General features: G+C 55.1%; 1 protein-coding gene across 4 annotated transcripts in view; it reads right to left on the reverse strand.

The window, feature by feature from the left end:
• Nucleotides 1–16,625, reverse strand: part of ASB10 (ankyrin repeat and SOCS box containing 10) — a 35,617-nt gene extending 18,992 nt beyond the window's left edge. Inside the window, exons 1-6 of one of the 4 annotated variants that reach the window (XM_053671882.1) lie at nt 16,301–16,625; nt 15,264–15,531; nt 11,258–11,777; nt 6,622–6,735; nt 6,179–6,364; nt 4,121–6,037 (exon numbers count right to left, since the gene is read on the reverse strand). In XM_053671882.1, coding sequence (XP_053527857.1) covers nt 6,179–6,364; nt 6,622–6,735; nt 11,258–11,777; nt 15,264–15,531; nt 16,301–16,547 — 1,335 coding nt within the window. In that variant the 5' untranslated portion in view covers nt 16,548–16,625 and the 3' untranslated portion in view covers nt 4,121–6,037. Of the gene's footprint in view, nt 1–4,120; nt 6,038–6,178; nt 6,365–6,621; nt 6,736–8,553; nt 8,705–11,257; nt 11,778–15,263; nt 15,532–15,684; nt 16,121–16,300 lie in introns of those variants that run through there. The other 3 variants (XM_053671879.1, XM_053671880.1, XM_053671881.1) reach the window with 3 other exon arrangements.
• Nucleotides 16,626–17,971: the final 1,346 nt, after the last annotated feature.

A 17,971-nucleotide genomic window follows, 5' to 3' on the forward strand; every position in this document is an offset into this window, starting at 1 on the left:
GTGACATCTGTTCAATTAGGGAGCATTGTGCTGGCCTAGGGAACACCACTAATGTTAGGCTAATGCATTAAAATCAGCACCCTGAAAGACACGGTCACTAGAGTGGGACAGAAGAGGGTGAGACCCAAATAGGGAGTTTTCTTTGATTATGTTTGATTGACATTTCATCAGAGAGGTAAAGGGAGAAGAGTATAGTTCCCATTCAGTCCTGATCTATCTGGGGCTCTACATTAAACTAAGTGAAACTTCTGAGAGACCAGTCTGGCAGGAAGATGTCGCCATGGAGAAAAAAGAGGTGGCTTAACCTAGGTCTGGGTAGCCCAACTTGCTACTAAAGTATGAGGATAATTCTCACATGTAAATCCTTCTAAAGATATCTGTCAAACCCTTTGTTAAATTAACCAAGCACTTCATGGTAGCAATATGGAAGGCCAGGTTTCAAAAGTGTATTGTGCTTACAAAGTAAGACAGAGGGCAGTGCTTGGTGAGATGGCTTTACAGTGTTGGATACTCCATTAGAGGCTCATTGACTTAATAAATTATTGAGGGAATTTGGGGGCTACAATCTCTAAACTTAAATCCACATGAGCAGTAACAACACCAACCAAGTAAAAGATGAAGGAACACCCATTCTTAAAAGTAACTGCATCCATTTTTTTGCATAAGTAATAAAATCAGATAGCACAAAGTTCTAAGGGCTCAAAGGATACATACATTGAAACATCTACCTCCCGCCAGTCCCCTCAGTAAAGACCACTTTAATAAGCCTGTCACTCTCTGGTGGGAAAGAATGGATAGTGCGCTGTCGTTGTCGAGAACTCAAGGTTAAAGACCCTCTGATTTTGAAGACACGGGTCACCCAGCTCAAGCCCAGATCTTACTGCCCTGAACCTCACTCAGTAAAGCGGGATTCTCTGCTCAAGGCGGCACAGAGAACACACGCATAAAGCCTGTCGCCAAAAAGTCCCAACGGACCACCAACCCTGAAGTGAGACCCCAGGGATTCTGTATTGCCCTGGTCTGGTGCATGTGTGTTAGGGGCTGTAATTTAGAATCTATTTATATCCTCAATCTGTCCCCTTGCCACACTGGGGTCCTGGAGTGTGACTTCTGCATAGTCCTTGGCATTCAGTAGCTAAGCTAGGATAAAAGCCCTCACACACACAGTGGCAACTGAAGCAGCCCATTTCCTTTCCCTGCCCTTCCATGGACTGTGGAACTGAGGTCACATAGTGAATAAGAAAAAGCACTGGCTGGAGTAAAAGAGACCTGGAGTTAAGTTTCTGTCCTGACCCCTCACTGGGTCATTTGACCTTGGCCCGTCTTTGACTTAACTTTTCCATCTGTGAGAGGTTACTATCTATTCTGATTAGTCAAAAAAAAAAAAAAACTGGTAAAAGAATAAAGTGAATACAAGGAAGTAACTTTCAAAACGACTTCTTCCTGCACTAAATAAACAAAGAAGAGCTGAGTGGTCAAGAATGGCACCCGAATCAGTGGCTCTCTGAAGCTACTTCTTACTCTCCCATCAGCACCAAGGACAGAAGTTGTCACTATCATCCGATCAAAGGTGGCTCCTTTCTTTACCAAGAGAAAACTGTGGTTCTCCTCCCACACCCCCGAACAGTCACCTTGTGGGCAAGCCCCTCCCCTCGCATCTAAAACGGAATTCTGAAAGTGCTTTGTTAACTGCCCATGTGCTCTGACTTGTCCCACTCTCACTATTCTCCTGCAGAGGAATTTGATTTTGCTTCTACTCTCTCTCTTTGTGCCTATGTCAGACCCCATCATCTGGCCCCCCCCTTCATGAATTAGAAACCAGCACCTAGGGCACTGAGAACGAACGAAGTATTCTAAAGTCAGAGCCAACAGATCCATACTGCCACCGCACTCACGGGCGGGACAGAGTCCACTGACTGTGGGCCGCATCGGGCCCTGTCCGCGGGCACCCTCTGGTGGTAACAGAGTGCAACTGCGTCACCGCGAGAGAGGTATGGAGTACTACAGCGCCCCCTCGCGTTAGTCCGGGAGACGCGCCGAGGGCAAAGGAACGGGACCAGGTGAGCGATTCAAGGACCAGCACAGCAGGTGCTGCTGGGCACTTAATGGTGAGTGCACTGATTGGGCACGGGGACTGCACATGAGAGCCTTAAAGTCTATCATGCACGTGTGTAGATTCATGTAGGTTTGTTGTGTCCAGGTACTTGAACCCTATGTATCTGTTATGTTAAATGTGTGCTGTGTGTGAGCACGTGTCACACGCGGGTAGGTTGGTGGTGGGGAGGTCCGCGCCTCCAGTGCAGGGCGGAGTCCTCATGGAGGCGTGAAATTGGTTTGGAGCAAACACATTACGGAAAGCAATTACTGGGGAGAGGTTCTGGGCCCGCGGGACCGGCAGTCAGGAGGCTGGGGAGGAAGCTCCCTGGCTTGCAAGAGTGTCTGGATGCCTAACCCCAGAAAGGGCTTTTCTAACACTGGCTGGCTAAGGGGAGGGCTCGTGAAGTCGGGCAGGGGCTCCTCCTGTTGACTGCCTTTCTTCCCTCCCCACTCCCTGAAATGCTCTCCAGATGCGGTTGGAAGTCCTCATCCCTTACCTCTTTGGGAAAGGCACTCCACCTCCCGAGAACCGCTGCCAGGTGCCTGCCCTCATTGCTGGCCTTCCTCCTCACACCCTCAGCTACTGCTCCCACACGTCTTTGGCATTCACTTCATTGCCCCTTGTATTGGAACCAATTGTTCACACACTTGTTTCTCAGACTAGATGGAAAATTCACTGAGGGCAGGGACAGGTCTCATTCCCAGGTATACACCTGGTGCCTCAAACCTGAGGCTCAGGAAGCAGAAAATGAAATGATGTACATGGGATTAAGTAGAATTTGCAACAAAATGCATAAACAGGGCTTTCCCAGGAAAGTCAGGCATCCTTGCAAGCCAGGATTTTCTTAGAACAAAGCTTTAAACGTCTTCCACAAGCCAACAATCCCACATTTATATCTCTGGACAGACTCTTGCCCTGAATTCCAGATTCACAGACCCAAAGAACCTTGTACCACAGTCTCTTTGAGACAGATGTCCCCTGGAAAGCCCCCAGATTGAGTTTCTGACTCCCTGGCCAGCTGCCCCTTTTCATCCTCCCCACCTTAGTACTGGGTTCACCAAAGAGTCCGTTTAGGGTCCCACCCCCCATAAAATAAAAGACACACTTTTCATTTTCCCTAAAAACTTTATTGATTTGGATATTTTGAGTATGCATGTCGGCTATCTTCTGCTATTGACTTCTAGTGGTGAGAGGCCAGGGGTGCTGCTAAACCTCTTCCAATGCAGAAGACAGTCCCACAGCAAAGGATTATTTGACCAAAACGTCAGTAGTACCGCCCCGCCTGGTGTGGCCCGAGCACCAGTCTGCTTAACAAAGGGTTGCTGGTTCAATTCCCAGTCAGGGCATGTGCCTAGGTTGCAGGCCAGGACCCCCAGTAGGGGGCGCCAGAGAGGCAATTGATGTTTCCTTTTTCTCCCTTCCCCTCTCTCTATAAATAAATCTGTATTTTTAAAAAAGAGAAAACCCGTCAGTAGTAACAAGAAACTTCACAAACCATGACACATTTAGTGAGTCACAACAGCACCTTCTCCGTACACTGCACCATTTTTTTTTTTTGCATTTCAGTTGTGTTTCTGTCTTTCTTGAAATAATAAAACATAATAGACCAAAAATGTCGGTTATTCCCTTCCATCTTCAATACTGAAGCGGCTGCACAAAAACTCACCAATGTTGATAAGTTTTTAAAAACGCCCGCTGATAGGGCAGCTGCCACAAGACAACGTAACAACAACATTGTTTCCAATGAGGTTAAAGACCACCAAGCGCTCCTTAGAGCCGCCGTCCGCAAAAACTACACGAACGTTTTGGCCAGCCCAACAGTTAGCACCACCATCCAGCCGGTTGTTCAGCCCAAAACACTGGGAGCCATCCTGGGTGGGGCTGTCCTTGAGCAGACTGGGGGGACTGGGTCCCCGAAAAGGGTCGCACCTACTGCTTTCCTACCTCCGCCTGGACCCTGCGGTAGCCACCCAGGGCGTCTCCGATGCCCCCCCGCCCCCCACACCCCCCACAGCGCTCCGCCCAAGCCACTCGGCGCCCGAGCGATCTTTTAAAACCTAAATCAGCCTGCATCGCTTCCCAGCTGCCCCCACGCACGCCCAGGGGGCTCCTCTCCGTTATCCAGGCCTCAGGTTAAACGTCGCCCTCCGGGAGAGGAGGCTGGGCCAGCGGCCCGCCACTGTGGGTCACATGGGAGTTCTTCCACCCGGAGCGCCGCAGCGGTCCCTTCCCGCCGTCCGCTTGGTGGCGCCCTGCGGCGAGGGCCACGACGGCGGGCTCGTGCTCGCGCCCAGCACGCCCCGGAAGCCTGGCCGACCGAGGCCGCTGGCGCGGGGGGCTCCCTACCGGCCACGCCCGAACACGCCTCGCGGGAACCAACGCCTCGCCCGCCTGTCCCTCCGAGCCTCGCCGACGCGCCCCTGACGTGGGGCCTGCGGAGCCACGACCAGCCCCGGGCGCCCTTCGGCCTGCGCTCGGCCCCCCCGCTGAGGACTAGGGCTTCGGCGCGCACCCTCCGCTCCGCTCGCAGCGCGCCCGCGACTGGAAGCCCACCCTTGTCCGGTCAGCCCCACCTAACCCGGCAGGTTAGGTGAGAGGCCAGCTCGCTCACCTCCGCCCCGCTCCGGCTCCGCCGCTCACTCCGCTACCCGTCGAGCTTCGCGCCCTCCAAGCCCCGCCCCCGCCGCCTCGCGCCCTTCGGGCCCACCCTTCGCCGCTATACTCCCAGCTGTTGGCGGGAAAGTCGTGAACTTCGGCGCATGCGCTCTCTGAAGGCCCTGGGAAATCTGTCTAGCAACCTCTGTCGTCATGGGTCACAGTGCAATTGATTGGCTGTTCTGCGGCTCTCCAGTCAACTCCACCTCTCCCGTGGTTGCACGCGAGCTCCCGGCTGCTGAGGACACCTGCAGGTACTTAAAATCCTAGTACTGCAAAGAACCTTCGGGACTGCCTTCTGCCTGTTTCACAGATGCGGAAATGAGCCCAGAGAGGGGAAGAGACTTATGTTCCCCCGAGTTAATGGCAGAGCAGCACTAGAACCCAAGGGTGTAACTTTCAGCTCTGCTCCTGCCGCCACAGAGCTAAATTTAGAAGGAGCAGATAGAGAGAGCCAGGAAGCAGGTGAGCATCCCATGCTCCCTGACCTTCAGGACAGGCAGGAAGGAGAGCTTTTGGAGGGTTTTGTTTTTTCTAAACGTGGGTCTTCCACACTTTCCTGAACCATGGTTACCCCTCCATGCTTGCTCATCACCTGTGCACCCACCTTCTCATTGGCCTTTCCGCGCTTCGGCTCCTCTCCCGGCTCCCAGGCTGCCTTTATTGCCCTGCCCCACTGTCTGCATGGCCTCGTCTGCTGATGATTTGCCCTACACAAGCCATCCGCTGGCCAGCCGTCCTTTGGGCCTTGTCTGACACTTCACTGGGCAGCCACTCTGCCACATCATGGGCCAGAGGGGCAGGGCTCTTCCTGGGATCCCTCAGCGGATGTCAGAGGGGGAAGGTGACGCAGCTGGCACATCCAGTCTGCCCATCCTGAGTACCCCGTGGGTTGGTCAACTCGGAGGCAGGTCTGTTGGAGACAGTACCAAATACACAGGTCTGGAGGCTTTAATGAGCGTACAGGATTTGTGTCAGTCAGAGGGGACTTCAGGAGACCGCCAAGAGGAGGGTATTACTTGCTGTGAGTCCTAACTCTCTCTCCAACAAACATGGTCCATTGGCCTCTCTCTGGTGGGAATGGCAGTATCCACTCCCCCCGCAGAGATGGACCTCTGCAGGAGGGCTGCCTCGGCTTGAGTTGGTTCAGTTCAGTCCTGGATCTGAGGCACCGAGAGAGGCGGGCCGCGGCACCCCTGGGGCCTGGGACAGCTGCTTTCAGACTCTCTCAAAATGTGGTGTTCATCCGGATGGAGAAGTGTGCATTTGGAGACGTCCGGTGCTCTGGAAGGCAGGCTGGTTCTCAGGACCCTGACTCTAACTCTTCTCTTCCCTCCTACCCTCCCCTCACCGTGAAAACAAACAAACAAACAAACAAACAAACAAACAAACTCACTGGGACTGCCCACAGAACTCAGGACTCACCTAGTAGAGCACATCCTCAAAGTCCAGCTGCAGGTAGCGGAGCAGGCGGGCCGGCAAGGGGAGGCGGGGCAGGGCGTGGGGCAGGCGGGCCTCCAGGTGGGCTCTGAGCGCACAGCGGCTCAGGTGCTGCAGCGATCTGGGCTGCTTCACCAGGGCAAAGAGGGAGGAGTAGAAACGGTGGTGCTTCTGGGGACAGAACAGGTGCCTCAGCAAAGGTGGCCTTGGACAACTGGCATCCGCTCCTCCCCTGGTGGCCAGTGGGTGTCTTCAGGAGCCTCTTGGGAGTAGGGAGGATTTGGGATGTTCTGAGTTTTCTGCTTCGGGGACATGAGAGGATCTCTGGATAATTTCTGTGGGGCAGAACAGGGGGACCAATGGGACTTCCCTTTAGAAGGTGGGAGTCTCTTGGGCATGACTGTGTGGTCAGGGTCCCGGAGTCTAACCTGCAGAGTTTCAGGAGGCACCAGGCCCACGGCCCCCTCAGGAAGCCGCACGACACTGTAGGTGTTCATCAGGACCTCGATGGTCCGTGGGGACCTGCACCAGCGTTCCAGCACCTGGAGGAGGCCAGCATTCCCAGGGTTACCCCATACCACAGGGCTCAGTCAGTCCACACCAGATGCTCCCCAAAAGACATGTTGGGGACGTCCTAGTCCCCAGGACCTATAAATGTGACCTATTTAGACCTAAGGTCTTTGCAGAGGTAATCAATTTAAAATGAGGTCATTAGGGTGGGTCCTAATCCAACATGACTGCTGTCTGCATAAGAGGAGCAAACAGCCCCAGCTGGTGTGGACTGAGCACCGGCCTGCGAACCAAAGGGTTGCTGGTTCGATTCCCAGTCTAGGGCACATGCCTGGGTTGCAAGTCAGGCATCCAGCAGGGGGCGCATGAGAGGCAACCACACATTCATGTTTCTCCCCCTTTCTCCCATCATTTCCCTCTGTGTAAAAATAAATAAAACCTTTAAAAGAAGAGAAAACAGAAACAAAGACAGTATGCAGGGAGAATGCCTTGTGATGATAGAGGCAAAGACTGGAGTGAGGAACCTACAAGCCAAGGGACACCAGAGACTGGGGGCAGCCACCAGGAGCTTGGGAACAGGCATGGAAGAGACTCTCCCTCAGAGCTTCGGGGAGAAACCAACGCTGCCTTCAGCTGGATTTCAAATTTCCAGCCTGCAGAACCGTGCGGGGAATATGTTTCTATTGTGTTTTAAGCCACCCAGTTGGTGATCCTTTGTTATGGCCATGACAGGAAACCAGCCCATCAGCTAACGTGACTCTTGTACACAGTCTATGCTGGATACTTTTCTTAGTGCTTTACATGTATTAGCTCTCTTAATCTTTGCCCCTACCAGGTATGAACCACTATTATCCCCATTTTACAGACCAGGGAAACTGAGGCACATAGAAATTAAGTAACTTGCCTGAATTACAGTTCCAGCCACTCAAGCCCGGAGGTGTGGCTCTTGACCTTTTCCTACTACATCATCCTGCTCTGTCACCAGCCTCTACCAGGGCTCTCTGCTGGATGTTTCTGGATGGGAAAGGGGTCCCTGACCTGAGGCTGGAGCTCCTGGGAGGATAAAAAGACTAATGAGTCCTGACTGGTGTGGCTCGGTGGGTTGGGTGTAGTCCCACAAGGTTGCTGGTTAGATTCCCGGTCAGGGCATGTGCCTGGATTGCTGGCCAGGCGCCCGGTTGGGACACATGTGAGATGTTTCTCTCCCTCTCTTTCTCCCTCCCTTCCTCTGTCTCTAAAAATAAATAAAGTCTTTAAAAAAAAAGACTAATGAATCTGCTCAATGCCAAGTGAGGGGTAGAGAGGGCTACAAGGGTGGGGGTGGGGGAGCAGGGCTGGGTGATCAGGGAGAAATTTGCAGAGTGGGGGACTGGGGCCAAGAAGGGGAGAACTCAGGAGCCCAGAGGGCATTGAGAGAGAAAGGACAGGCCAGCGGGGGCCTGATGTAGGAGTGGGGGTGGGACCAATTTGGAGCCAGATTCGTTCTCTCGCTCCCTTTTAAAAATGTTTTTGTTTATTGGTTTTATAGAGAGAAAGGAAAAGAGAAACATAGTTTTTTTTGTTCCATTTATCCATGCCTTCATTGGCTGATTCTTGTATGTGGCACGACCTGGCAGATCGAACCCATAACCTTTGCATATAGGGACAGTGCTCTAACCAACTGAGCTCCCCAACCAGGGCCATTCTCTCATTTCTTCATTCAGCAAATATTTACTGAGGGCTACTGTGGGCCAAGCCCTGGGGACTTAGCACTGAGGACGACAGACAGGTCCTTGTCATCCAGGAGTTTCTATTTCAAAAGGAAAACAGTTTACAGATACACTGGTGCCAGGAAAATCACGGAGGCTCGGAGGCTGGGTGTGGTCCGAGGGCACAGGCCCGGGTGGGTGGTCAAGAAAGGCCCTTCTGAGGACCTGGCCTGTTGCAGTGAGGAGTGGGCCGTGCCAGGGGAGCTGCCCTTGCTGGGGGACGGGCCAGGTGGTCAGAAAGGCAGCCAGCCATCTGTGGGTCGGACACACACAGGAGCCATCTTACCCACTGGAGCCTGCACGTAACACCCATAAGTAGATTGGTGCTTCTTCTTGTCCATCTCTTGCTATATGTCAAGCTCCAGGCAGGGGCTACAGATTCTTTGTAAAATCAGGGGACATCTAATTGCCATCTCCCAGGCAGCATCCCTGTACATATAACCCCCCCCCACCCATGCACTGACTGGCCTAGGACATTAGGGGCTCGAACACCCTGTACGAGGAGAGGAGACCCTTCTGCCTGGCCAGCTGGGAGTGCTGCATGGCCTGGGCACAGCTGGCTAACGGGGACAGGTGGAAGGCCTTTCCCAGAAATGGGGCCCCTGGAGAACACGCCCACATACCTGAGGCCCTCCGTTCTGTCCCCGCGTCTGGGCAGTGCCCACCGGAGCTGCTCCAGCCCGTCTGCCCAGGCCAGGCCTCTTTGCCTTACTCTTTAGAGCCAGGAAAATGCAGGCTGGTTACATCTGACTTTCCTGCTCCACCTGCTTCTCCCGTCTGCCCTCAGAGGGGTCTCTCTGTCCTTCCTGGGTCCGTACTCTGCCTCAAATGCCTGTATCTCCAGCTCTTCAAACCTGGCCTGACCCAAGTCTCACCTCCTCCAGGAAGCCCTCCCGCATTCCTCCCTGCATTTCTCTCTCCCTTGTCTAATGATACCCTGCACTGGGAGAACGCCTGACAGCTTTCCAGGTGCTGCTGAACTTCAGAACAGTACTGGCCAACAGGTGTTGAACGCTAACTCCAGGCTAGGCCCCATCCAATGGGCCTCATACATATGAACTCATTTCATTTGCACACTAACAAAAGAAGCAGGCATGCTGTTCTGACCCTGTTTTAAGGAGGAGGAAATGAGGGCCCAGAGAGATTAAACAACTCGCCGAGGGTCACACAGGCAGCGTGCCTGGCTCCAGAGGCCTCATGCTGAGTCACGACCAGCCTCAGAGGTTGTTGGGAGGACTGAGGGAAGCCATGTGACAGGTCGCACACCGTCAAACGGTGTCTGACATGTGGTCAGGTGTGTGCTGGTTTCCACCGTCACCCCACTGCGCTCCAATAGCTCTTCCTCCCTATTAGGTCACCGGGAACTGGGGTTCCCAAAATTTCAGTGATTTTCCTATAGTCACATGAACAAGCATCAAAGCCGGGCCTTCTGAGTGTCCAGTCATGTACGGTGGCCTGGAGAGCTACCTGCAGCTGGCTCCGTGGTTCCAGATGGTTCCAGATGGGCCGCAGCAGCCTCCTTGCAGGGAGGAGCTCCTCCCTGGAGAATGGGCACCCCAGCTGAGCCTGAAACAGCTGCCCGATCATGGCAATGGAACCTGTGCTTTTTGATCATGGCGCCCGGATGAAGGGACCAATGGGGCCCTTCGCTGGGCCGGGCCCCCTGGTCTGGCCGAGGTCCTGGGAAATCCCCTTGCCATTCTGCCGTCCTCTTCCCCCCACCCTGTCCCCAACTATGGGAAATCATTAGCTGTCAGAGCCACCGTCAGATTACAGGGAATTGCCTGTCTCCTAATTATCTGGTGTTAATAGGAGATTAATTAGTGTTAATTGTTGATTTTCTTGTATTCTCCCAAAGGGGAGACCAATCTGCCAAACTCTCAGGCTGTTTAATTATTTGGTCTTGCTTAGGAATCTAGACAGATGCTTCTAGGTTTTTTGTGAGTGGAGGGGAGAGGAGGGGACAGCAGGGGAGCATCCAGGGAGGGGCTGGGTGGGACAAGCCGGGGGACCTGCCCACAGCCCTGTGAGTCCTGACCCCGTTCCTGGGAGAACAAGGTTCCCTACCCAGGGCTCTTCATGACAATGTCACAGAGCCCCCTCCAGACATGGGCCAGGGCCCCCTGCAGGGCATCAGTAACACAGGTCTTCCGGTTGAACCCACTTTGGGGAAATTAACATAAAATAAGACACAGATGGGAAATTGACAGCGCAAGGCTTTTTCTCAGGCACCAGGACAGCCACAGCTGGGCTGGGAGAGCCGGACCTGAGAAACACTCAGAAACCCGGACTGAGCGTGTCTGCAGGGGGCCAGGAGGCCTGGAACCTGGTGACCCAGGCTCACCAGTCTGCCTTGGGGGGCCTCTCCTGTACTTGGAGTGCCTCACAGGCAGGCAGAGCTTCCTCAGAGCTGCTTCTATCAGCTTGGCCCTTCTGCCCGCATCAGTCCGGGCGCCCCCTTCAAGACTCTTCCAATCCTTTATAACGTGGCCCCACTGCCTTCAGTCTACCTTCACCACATATGCACACAGTGTGCGTGTGCACATGCATACACGGGGTGCACTCACATGTACCCACACATAGGCACACATGTTCACATATGTGCATGTGCACGCACACACCTCCTCTGGTCTGTATCCTCACCTTTGCCCCCTGCTGGGCTTTGCTGACTGTGGAATGAAAGACAGACTGAATTGACCTATCAAATGCCCAAGTGTTCCGGGCGCATCCAGAGCGTGTGGGAGCTCAGGGCGGGACCTCCTGTCCCCTCGCCTTCGTGGCCCGCCCTCTGCCCCCAGCCCCGTACCTTGGGGAGAGCCCCAGGCCAGACTCGAACAGCACCATGGTTGAGCAGGGCCCTCACGACACGCTCCGGGCTCTGGGCCAGGGCCGAGGGTGGGCCCTGCAGAGCACAGTGCAGGGCCGTGTGTCCCCCGTAGTCCATGGCGTTGACACTGACGCTGTAGGACAGAAGCAGTTCCACGACAGCCGCGTGGCCGTGGCGACAGGCCAGGTGCAGGGGCCGCCGCTTGTCCTGGTCTGCAGCATCGGCGTTGGCGCCGGCCGAGAGAAGCAGGTGGCACAGCTGGAGGCAGCGGGCCGTGGTGGCCTCAGCGTCGGTGGGGGACAGGCAGTGGGTATCACAGGCAACCAGCAGTGGGGTCCAGCCCTCAGCATCACGGGCATCCGGGCACGCCCCCCGTCGCAGAAGCAGGTCAGCCAGCTCCACATGGCCCAGCCGGGCAGCTACATGCAAAGGGGTCTCCTCTTCCTCCTCGGATCGACCGTCCACTTTCGCCCCAAACCTCAGGAGCAGCTCTGCACACCTAGTGAGGACGAGAGAACGGTGGGGAGGAAAGTGGGGTGCAGACCTTCACCCCTGCATTCCCACCAGTCTGAGCAAAGCAAACACGAGGGAGCCTTGGGTGGCTCCTGGTTCTGTACACCCTCACCTCCCATCTTGTCCTTAGTCCTCTGGCAGGATCAATAACGCCTCTTTTTAAGTCCACACCCTCCCTGCAAAATAGCACACTAAGCCCTCGATGGCAGGAAAAGTCACGAGGCGCTGTTACACACTTAAAACAGGCGCCTTCTGAGGGCCTCACCCGCACTCACTTGTTTCACACCCACAGCCCGCTGCCTGCGGGAACCACAGGCTGTCTCCCTCACGTTTGCACAGCTTATAAGGGGAGGGGCTGGCCTTTGGGTCCAGGGAAGCAGGGCAGTTGGAGGGACAGGAGGAGGAAGTGAAGGGGGTGCTGGCAGTGGGCGCAAAGAACAACAAAACCAAAATTGACCAGCAAGATTTGCCCCCACGAAGGCCCCCACGGAAGGTCCTGTGCACCAAAATCCGAGGCTAAGGGCCTTAGCCTCTTTGGCAAATATAAGCCTCCCCCTTTCCTCCTCTGCGGAATGGAAATAACTGCTGAAATCTAGACCTAAATGATGCTGTTGTCTGAAAAGCTGTTATCACAAGAGCTCTGAACAGCAGCATTTGGTGCGGGGCGGGGGGAGAATGGGTGGTTTGGGTCCTGATGGATCATTCTGTGATCCTGCCTCTGTTTCTACGTGTTTGAAATTCTCCATAATGACTTCAGGTTTTTAAATATACGTTTGCTTACTCAAGGAGGGAAGGAAGGAAGGAAGGATTATCACTGAGTGTGGCCTCAGGGAGGCTGGGCCAGAACTGGAACTGTAGGGCGTAGAGAACTGCGTTGCCCAGTATAGTAGCCACCTGACTCGTGTGGCTATTCAGCGCTTGTCCTATGGTTTGTCCTGACAGAGACACACTGTACGGGCGAAGTCACAGCAATCTGATGGCAATGCAGAGCAAGAGTGTAAGCTATCTCGTTAGTTTGGGGGTATTGATCATATATGGAAATGACAACATTTTGGAAGTATTGTGTTACACAAAATACATGATTAAAATTCATTTCAACCAGATGATCGCAGTTCGGTTCCCAGTCAGGGCACATTCGTGGGTTGCAGGCCAGTTCCCAGCAGGGGCCAGTTCCCAGCAGAGGATGCACCAGAAGCAACCGTACATTGATATTCTCTCCCTCTCTCCTTCCCTTCCCCTCTAAAGATAAATAAATGAAATCTTAAAAAAAAGAAAACCAAAATGTATCTTTAAAAAAAAAATTCATTTCATCTGTCCCACCAATATCTGCGTGCCCACGTTTGCGGCAGCGTCCTTTACAACAGCCAAAATGTGGATGCAAATGAAGCGTCCATCAACAGGTCGATGGATAACTGATGTGTGGCACTGACACACAATGGAATCTTATTCGGCCTTTAAAAAGGAAGGAGATGCTGCCTTGGCTGGTGCAGCTGGTGTAGCTCAGTGGGTTGAGCACCAGCCTGCAAAATAAGGGATCGCTGGTTTGATTCCCAGTCAGGGCACATATCTGGGTTGTGGGCATGTATGAGAGGCAAACACACTTTGATGTTTCTCTCCCTCTCTTTTTCCCTCCCTTCCCCTGTCTAACAATAAATAAAATCTTTTTTAAAAATGGAAGGAGGTTTTGACACATGCTACAGGCATAGTATAGCATGGATGAACACTGAGGACATGAGGACGTTATGCTCAGTGATATGGCCAGTCACAAAAAGACAAACACACCCCGGCTGGTGTAGCTCAGTGGATTGAGCACAGGCCTGTGAAGCAAAGGGTCGCTGGTTTGATTCCCAGCCAGGCACATACCTGGGTTGCAGGCCAGGTCCCCAGTAGGGGACACATGAGAGGCAACCACACATTGATGTTTCTCTCCCACTCTTTCTCCTTCCCTTCCCCTCTTCCAAAAAATAAATTTAAAAAATATATTTTTAAAAAAGGACAAACACTAAATGATTGACTTAGATGAGGGAGTGAGAGGGGCCAAAGTTGTAGAGACAGAAAGTAGAGAGGTGGTTGCTAGGGGCCGAGGGGAGGGGGGAATGGGAGTTACTGGTCGCTGGGTATGGAATTTCAGTTTTAGTAAAATTAAAAAAGCTCAGGACTTGGCCTGGCTGGGCAGCGCAGTTGGTTAGAGCATCTCCTTGATCCACCAAGTTTGTGGGTTTGACCTCCGGTCAGGGCACATGTGAGAAGCAACTGATTAATGCATAAATAAGTGGAACAACAAATCAGTGTCTCTCTCTCTCTCTCCTCCCTTCGTCTCTCTAAAAATCCATAAAATAATAAATAAAGTTCAGGAGTTGGATGGATGGTGGTGATAGTTACATAATGTAAATACGCGTGTATACTTAGTTACAATGGTACATTTGATGCAATGAGTATTTTGCCACTGTTTAGAAAATTAAACAGTGTTCAACATTAAACATAATAGATCCACCTGTCTCTTTTCAGTTTGTGGCAAGGCTACCAGAACATGTTAAATGACCACGTGGTCTCACTGTATCTCCCCTGGGCCGTGCTGGTGCAGAATGCATCTTCAACGTGGTAAGTCAGTGGACTCCTCTGAAGGCTGACGAGGTTAACAGGTGGAAGCAGGTCCACAAAAGAAGGGCCCAAAAGTCTGGCCCCACTCAGGGGCCGGATGTGAACTTTGGCGGCTGTGAGCCAAGAGAGAGAGAGCCTCCACTGTGGGTGTGGTGAGTCATAGATTGGCCAAGGCTTCCTTTGTGGGGGTCTGTGCTGATCAGAAAATTGTGGGGACTCACCCTCCCAAGTTCCCTACACCTAGAGCGTAATGATTCCCTACAGCGAATAATATGTTGTCCCGTTTGGGTACATCCATTAGTTTCTTGTGAGTTTGGTTAGTGGGACTCGGTCCCTGAGCCCCTTCAGGAGGGTGCCCGCCAATCTGGAAATGCCAGGCCTGCCAAGTTGAGAACCAGACCCCGCCCACGGGGACCAAAGCAGGCTCTCAGTGGGAGTCGCTGTTCCTACAGCCCACCTGGATCCCCGGGCAGTTGGTCCCCGAGGGCAGGACCGTGCCTCACTCAGTTGCTGTACTTACCGCAGCCCTGGACCACGGGATAAGCTTGGGACACATGAAAACTGGAGTCCAGAATGGACCCCCAGAATGAACCCGCACAAGCTCTCCAGCGTAGGCCACGCAGCTGGCCCCTGCCGCAGCCCTCCACCGCCTCTGGGGAAGCAGGAACTGTCCCGAGACCAGGCCCTTCCAAACTTCCCAGGACCACGGGCCGGATGGTTCGGGGAGCCACCCCCTGCTGACTCCCCAGCCGAGCTGCCTTCTCCATCCAGCCCACCCAGCCTGCCAGCCCTGGTCATCGCCATTTTCCCTGAGGTCATCGCTTTGGGTCCCCCAAGAGTGCAGTGGGGGTTGGGATGGGGAGTCACTCACTCGAGGGTGCCGGCCCCCCTGCAGAGGTGCAGAGGGAGCTTCCCATCCTGGTCAGGGATGTTGGGGTCGGCTCCTGCCACCAGCAGCACGTGGACACAGGAAGAGTGACCCGAGGCACAGGCCTCGTGCAGGGCGGTACGGCCCCCGGGGGCACGGTCAGGCCTCGCCCGCCGCCTCAGCAGCAGCCGCAAGACTTCCACGTGGCCCCGGCTGGCTGCCACGTGCAGTGGGGTGGTCAGTTCCTCTTCATACGTCAGAGACCAGAGTCCTAGGGGAGAGGAGACATGGGCCTCAGACCCCAGAGGGAAGCAAAGAGCTGCCAGGCAATGAGGAGGGGGCGGAGACCGGGAAGAGGGAGCCCAGAGCTCCATTCCCGGCCTCCCCTCTCCCACGAAGACCCCCCAGAGCCCCTGGCCCGTACTCAGAGCGCGAATGTTGAAGCGGAAATCCCTCCATCGCTCTGGGTCGCTTGTGTCAAAGATGGAGTCTGCTGTCAGGCCGGTGCTGGAATCGGCCAGGATGTGGGACACAGAGCCCACGTCCCCGGCCAGCAGCGCCTGCCAGAAGGCCAGGGCGGGTCCTGAGGCCGTGCGGGTGACGATGGGTCCCGGGCCAGACTTCGGGTCCTCTGCAGACTCCCTGCTGGGCTTCTCCACCAGCCTGGCACAGAGGGCATGTCTGTCACCCAGGGGCTCTTCCTGCCCCCTGCACTCTTCTGGGGACCAGCTCATGAGGGAAGGGGTGTGGGGGGAGGGGAGCTGGGGGCCGAAGGCCAGGAGGCAGAAAGAAGGGAAGCGCAGACAGAGGCAGGGAGAGGGTCTCTGTGTCTCTGGGCTGGGCTGAGCCGGAGCTGAGCCTGGCCCGGCCACGCGGTTTGGCAGGAGCTATTCTGGGCTCCACATGACTTCACTCCTGGGCCAAGGTTTAAGCAAGCTTTGGGGTGAGGGGGAGACTGCCAGCGGCCGCTTCTTTTCTTCAAGCTCTTGGCACCTCTGCGCCTGATGTGGTCAGCCCAGCGCCCCCACCCCCGTCCTCACCCCTCTGGTGGCTGCTCCAGCGAGGCTCCGCAGCCCGGCTCTCCAACAGCAGGTCGGCTGTGCTGTGCGGGGGGAACAGCTCCAGCAGCCTGGCCAGGTCTCCGGTGTACAGGGCATTCTGCAGGGCCATGTCTCGGCACAGCAGCGGCGATGCCCGAGGGGGCTCCCAGGAGGGGCAGGCGGGGGCTGCAGGGAAACACCCCAGATGGTGTCCCCAGTGGGAAGGGGAGCCTCTTCTCCCAGGCATGGCCAGTTTGTGGAAGAGAGAGCCAGAGAAGCAGGACTCAGGGCGCTGGGCAGGCGGGTGCTGGGCTCGAGCCGGGCGAGGCCCGCCGGGGAAGGCCATAAATAGCCCCAACTGTCCTCACTGTCATGCCTGGGGAATGAGGCTTGGGCTGGCAGCGGGGACTAGGGAGGAGCCTGGAGAGCCAGCAAAGATCGGACCCTCCAACCCTGAGCTTGGCCCAGAGTTGTTCACAGCAGGACTGAAGGGACCACCCGGATGGTGGCATCAGCTGCAATTTCACAGGTAAAGGAAGATGAAGCCCAGGGGTGGGCAGTGATTGGCTCCTGGCCTGACGACCTGTTGCAGGGGAGAGGCCGGCAGGGCTGGGGCGGGGCTCTCGTTCCTCACTCTGCCCCATCGATCACGGCTCCGCCCAGAGGCTCCAGCCGCCGGGACTCTGCTCCCAGGCAGAGGGCAGGTGGGTGCACATGGTTTTCCCTGTCCTCTGAAATGTCGCCAATTAGTCCCATACCTTCACCCTCCCAAACCTAAGGGAGGGGTTCACAGTGGTGACGAATGACAGAAAAGGCCCCCCTCTGGGAGCTATCCCTCCGGGGGTCTTAGGAAGACATGCTCTACCCGGGGGACGAGTACCACCACGGGCCACAACAGAACACCTCCGCCATCCTGGGTGCTGGCCCCCCATCTCCCTGGGTGACCCCTGGATCTCCGTGGCCTCTCTATGTGCCATGGGTAGAAGGAGTCTCAGTAGAAAAGTAAGAAAGAAGAAGTGGCTGGGCCCATTCAGGCACATTAGGGTAATGAGACTACTTTCATTTGGGAGATAAAATGAACAAAGAGAGAAAGAAAACTCAGGCCCGCCTCTGGGCTCAGCTGGGCCACCGCTGCCCCGGCAATGGGCCCGGTGGTCCCAGTGGTCTCACCTCGCCTGGCTCTCGTTGCCTTTCCAGTCTGGTCTGTGAAATACACCTTGACCTCTGTTCACACACTCTTCACATCGCTTCTTCAGGAAGAATCCTGGGCTGCCAGAGTTTCCAGACTCTATCCCCCCCAGTTCTTCTCCCCACCGACAAGGGGGACCCACAGATGGACTTCCGCCAGCAGGCAGAAGCAGCGCCCCGCTCTGCCTCCTGGGGCCGGGCTCTGGGTCAAAGGCAGAGTGCAGAGCGTGGGGGGGTGGGAGGGGGGTGTCCAGAGGAAAGAGGTGAAGACCGCACAGGAAAGGCACTGGATCTACCGACTGCCACAAATGCCTGTCTCCCCACCGACTTTCTCCTCTCCAGCCTGCCGCCTCCCCGGCTCCCCAGACACCTGGTAGGAATAACCCAACCCTCTAGGAGGAGGGACCTCAGAGGTTGGCTGGTCCGATCTCTCCTCACTTCACAGGCGAGGACACTGGGATCCAGAGGCAGGACAGGACCGGG

Source organism: Artibeus jamaicensis, unplaced genomic scaffold (assembly GCF_021234435.1).
Source record: "Artibeus jamaicensis isolate MK-2021 breed Jamaican fruit bat unplaced genomic scaffold, CSHL_Jam_final contig_718, whole genome shotgun sequence".
NCBI lineage: Eukaryota > Metazoa > Chordata > Mammalia > Chiroptera > Phyllostomidae > Artibeus > Artibeus jamaicensis.